The following is a 4361-nucleotide window of genomic DNA, read 5'->3' on the forward strand; positions in this document are numbered from 1 at the left end:
TTCTCATGCCGAACGGCAGACTGTACATTGTATGTAAATAAACAGTTTGAGAAGAGACACCCTGGCTCGCTACCAACTCTGCCCGATGTCCTGGGCGACGCATGGCTCCAGCGGAGATCGACATGGACAAGCCCCGAGTCTTTACAACTGGATGGCGGACGGTGGGATCGACAGCTACGACCATTGAGCGGCAGCAACAACGGATCTCATGGGCCGTGAGCCGAGTCTGGTGAGTGACGGCATCTTTTCTCTGTCGCCAGGCCTGTAAGATCGAGGTGTATTTTGCAGGGGCGTAAGTAACTACCGAAAAGGCAATTTTAAGGTTGTTGTGTGTCGGTAGTGCAGAGTTTTGCCACCCAGATAGGTCACAGACATGGATCTGCAGCGTTTGCTAAAGTGTCAGTTGCTCGACTTGTGTGAGGAGCTCGGGGTAGACGCGAACACATCGATGAAAAAACCGGAGCTTGTTAAGGCTATCCAGGACGAAAATCTTGACAACGAGGAAATCGAAGAGATGTGGGAAAAAATCAAAACAAAAAAAGGAGACGAAGCAAAATTCAAGGAATTAGAACTAGAAAAACTTCGTCTCGAGGTGGAGCTAAGGAAAACGAGCGGAGGACGGGAAACGGAGGTAGAGGGCACCCGAAGTCTCTATGACATGACGAAGCTTATTCAGGCTTTCAAGGTGGGACAGGACATGGGCCTCTACCTGGTAAACTTCGAGAGAGCTTGCGAGAGGGCCCGTTTTAATCGGGTATCTTGGGCCAGAAGGTTGCTGAGTGTTCTGCCATGCGAGGCAGCCGGGGTAATCGCGAGGTTATCCGCGGACGACTCGGACGACTACGAGCGCGTGAAGAGCTGCCTGCTCAAGAAGTATCGGTTGTCGGCAGAAGCGTTCAGACAGAAGTTCAGGGGCGTGACCAAAAAGTCGGAAGCCAGTTATGCGGAGTTCGCATACGAACTTCGGTCGTACCTTGTCGAATGGATGAAGGTCGCCGAGTCGTATGACGACAAAGAGAAAATGCTGGAGACGGTCGCGCTCGAACAGTTCTATAAGACTCTTCCTGAAAGCATGCGAACCTGGATTCAAGATAAGTCAGGAGTAGACTCTGTTTATCGAGCCGCAGACCTTGCGGATGAGTACAGTTCCCGTAGAGGCGGAAAAGAGGGAATGAGGAGAACCTTTGAGAAGGAAAGCGGAGATGAGCGGAAAAAAGGGGGCTGGAAAAGAACAGAGTCGCGAAAGGAGGAAGACAAGGAGGAGAATATCTCCACGACCTCCCGGGGCAACGGGCCAGACAGTCAGCAAAAGAAGAAACCCTTTGAGGCCAGGAGGCCGATAAGGTTCTTCAATTGCCATGAAACTGGGCACATTGCCGCGGGATGTCAAAAACCAAAGGTGGTTTTCGCCTTAGCGAGTAAGTGCGAGGAGAATGAGGAGCTCCTGAGTCCGTATCTTTTTGACATGACAGTGAACGGAAAGTCGTGCCGCGTGTTGCGCGACAGTGGGGCTACCATTGACCTAATTCACCCGTCGTACGTTACTGAGACCCATTACAATGGGAAATGTAGCTGGATCAAGTCGGTGCTGGACGAGGGGAGCGTGTGTCTCCCTGTGGCCGATGTTCTGATTTCTGGACCATTCGGAGAGGTGCGTACTGAGGCGGCTGTTTCAGACAAACTGCCGCCACAGTACCCCTACCTATTTTCGAACCGAACAGACAGGATTTTGAAAGAACAGGGCAAAAGCCTCGGGGAGGGACTCGTTCAAGCGCTCACGAGGGCTAAAGCTCGCGAAATTTTAACGCGGCTCAGTTATGACGAGGCTAGCCCAGGGAGACCGAAAGACCCGCCGACGGGGGTCTCGGAGCAAACCAGCTCCGGGGAAGCAGAGAAAGACCGGGGGAGTGAGGAAAACGTCGCGGTCGAAAAAGAAACTCGCCAAGAGCAGCTAACCGAACTGGACGAGTTAATATTGCCCCCGTCGTCGGGAAACTTTGAGAAACTCGTGTCCGTAACGAAGGAAGTTCTGATTAAGGAGCAAAGGGCTGATCCTAGTCTAGATAAGGTGTGGGAAACCTCCAAGGAGGGCGTGGCCAGGAAAAACGTTTCATTTCCTGTCCGTGACGGTGTGCTGTACCGACACTACCGAGATCGGTCGGGTCGCACGTTTGATCAGCTGGTAGTGCCGGAGAAATATCGAGCTGATGTGTTGCGCCTGTGCCACGGAGCGGGATGGTCCGGTCACTTGGGCAACAAAAAGACGAAAGATCGGCTCCTCACGGAATTCTACTGGCCGGGATGCTTCCGAGATGCCGAGTCTCAGGTGCGGGCGTGCGATGTCTGTCAGAGAGTGGGAAAACCCAATGAAAAATGCAAAGCGCCCCTGAGACTTGTGCCGATAATCTCGGAGCCATTCAGGCGGGTAGTCATTGATGTGGTGGGTCCTCTTCCGGCTACTAAGGCGGGGTACCGCTATGCTCTAACGGTCATGTGCGCGGCTACCAAGTTCCCCGAAGCGGTCCCCATGAAGGAACAGAGTTCAGTAGAGGTGGTGAACGCACTTCTGTCAATTTCTGCGAGGGTAGGCTTCCCCCAAGAGGTCCAGAGCGACCAAGGGAGCGTTTTCACAAGCGCTTTGACTACTGGTTTCCTCGAGAGGTGCGGTATAAAGGTTATACACAGTTCCGTATATCACCCGCAGTCAAACAGTGTCGAGAGGTGTCACTCAGTTATGAAGCGGGTCCTGAGGGCGCTAACTTATGAAAGCGGGAACGAATGGGACGCCTGCCTGTCGGCAATGTTGTTCGCGCTGCGCTCCGTGACTCACGAGGCAACCGGCTTCAGCCCGGCCGAACTAGTGTATGGACGGTGTTTGCGGACTCCACTGCGGCTGCTCCGCGAAACTTGGGAGACCAAGGGATCCGATCCGAGCGTGGTGCAGTACATCCTTGATCTGCTAGAGCGATTCCGAAGCACGAGAGAGGTGGCGGAGATTAATATGCGCGAGGCCCAGAGCAGAGCGAAACGGTATTACGACCGAAACGCCCGTGTCAGGGAGTACCGTGCGGGCGATCAAGTCCTCTTGCTCCGTCCCTCACGCCAAAATAAGCTGCAGGTGCAGTGGGAGGGACCATTCAAAGTCACTCAAAAGCTGTCGGATACTAACTATGCAATCGAAACCAGAGGCAAGAGAAAGGAAATCAGAATCTATCACTGCAATCTGATGAAGCTTTACGTGAGCGAAACGGAAGTGGTGAACTTGACACTAAACGCCCCAGAGGAAGTTCAGACTGATGTTCCGCTGCTTTGGGAGGCTGGAGCGGCGCCGGTCGGAGTAAATGAAGTCATGGCTCAGGCGGTTCGTTCGGAGGATCTTTCGGTCTCACAGCGAGCTGAATTGAGAGATCTTCTGGAAAAGTACGAGAACTTGTTCTCAATGTCTCCCGGACGAACCTCTCTTGCCACGCATGACATTGAGCTAACATCAAACGTCGCGGTACGATCCCGTCCCTATCGCATGTCACCAAGGCAGCAGGCTATCTTAAAAGACGAGGTGGAGCGCATGCTGCACTTAGGGGTAATCGTTCCGTGTGAAAGTGATTACTCTTCCCCTATGATCATCGTAGAGGCTGCGGGAAGGGATCCCCGACCATGCATTGACTATCGCAAACTCAATGCAATCACCAGAGACCAGGCTTACCCGATTCCCAACGTGGAGGAAAGAGTTGAGACGGTTAGTGGGGCTAGATACGTCTCGACTTTAGACCTAGTGCGCGGATACTGGCAGGTCCCGATGACGGAAAGAGCTAGCCATTACGCAGCCTTCGTGACCCCAACGGGCACATTCCGCCCGTTGGTTTTGAGCTTCGGCCTTAAAAACGCTCCGTTCTGTTTCTCGCGAATGATGGACAGAATTTTGCGTGGGGCGGAAAGCTACGCGCTACCGTATCTAGACGACATCGCCATTTTTTTGGACAACTTGGGCAGATCACATGAACCACCTTTCTGACATATTTGAAAGGTTGAGGAGCGCGGGTCTAACCGCGAAACCAAGTAAGTGTCAGCTGGCGAGAGGCGAGGTTAGATACCTCGGCCATATCGTGGGTCAGGGGCTAAGAAGGCCCGACGAACTCAAGGTTGAGGCTGTAAGAGACTTCCCGCGACCTGAGAAAAAAACTGGCATAAGGGCTTTTTTGGGGCTGACGGGGTATTACCTACGCTATATCCCGCAGTACTCAGAAAAGGCTAGCCCCCTAACCGATGCGCTGCGGAAGACCGAACCCGATAAGATTCGGTGGGACGACACAAAAGAACAGGCCTTCCAGAGCTTGAAAAATTCTCTCTGCTGTTCCCCCATA

General features: G+C 53.1%; 1 protein-coding gene across 1 annotated transcript; it reads left to right on the forward strand.

The window, feature by feature from the left end:
• Positions 1 to 373: 373 nt before the first annotated feature.
• Positions 374 to 4012, forward strand: LOC121833912. The gene has a single exon (XM_042287619.1). The coding sequence runs from the start codon at positions 374 to 376 to the stop codon at positions 4010 to 4012; it is 3639 nt and encodes a 1212-aa protein (XP_042143553.1).
• Positions 4013 to 4361: the final 349 nt, after the last annotated feature.

Source organism: Ixodes scapularis, unplaced genomic scaffold (assembly GCF_016920785.2).
Source record: "Ixodes scapularis isolate PalLabHiFi unplaced genomic scaffold, ASM1692078v2 ptg000044l_1__unscaffolded, whole genome shotgun sequence".
Classification (NCBI taxonomy): domain Eukaryota; kingdom Metazoa; phylum Arthropoda; class Arachnida; order Ixodida; family Ixodidae; genus Ixodes; species Ixodes scapularis.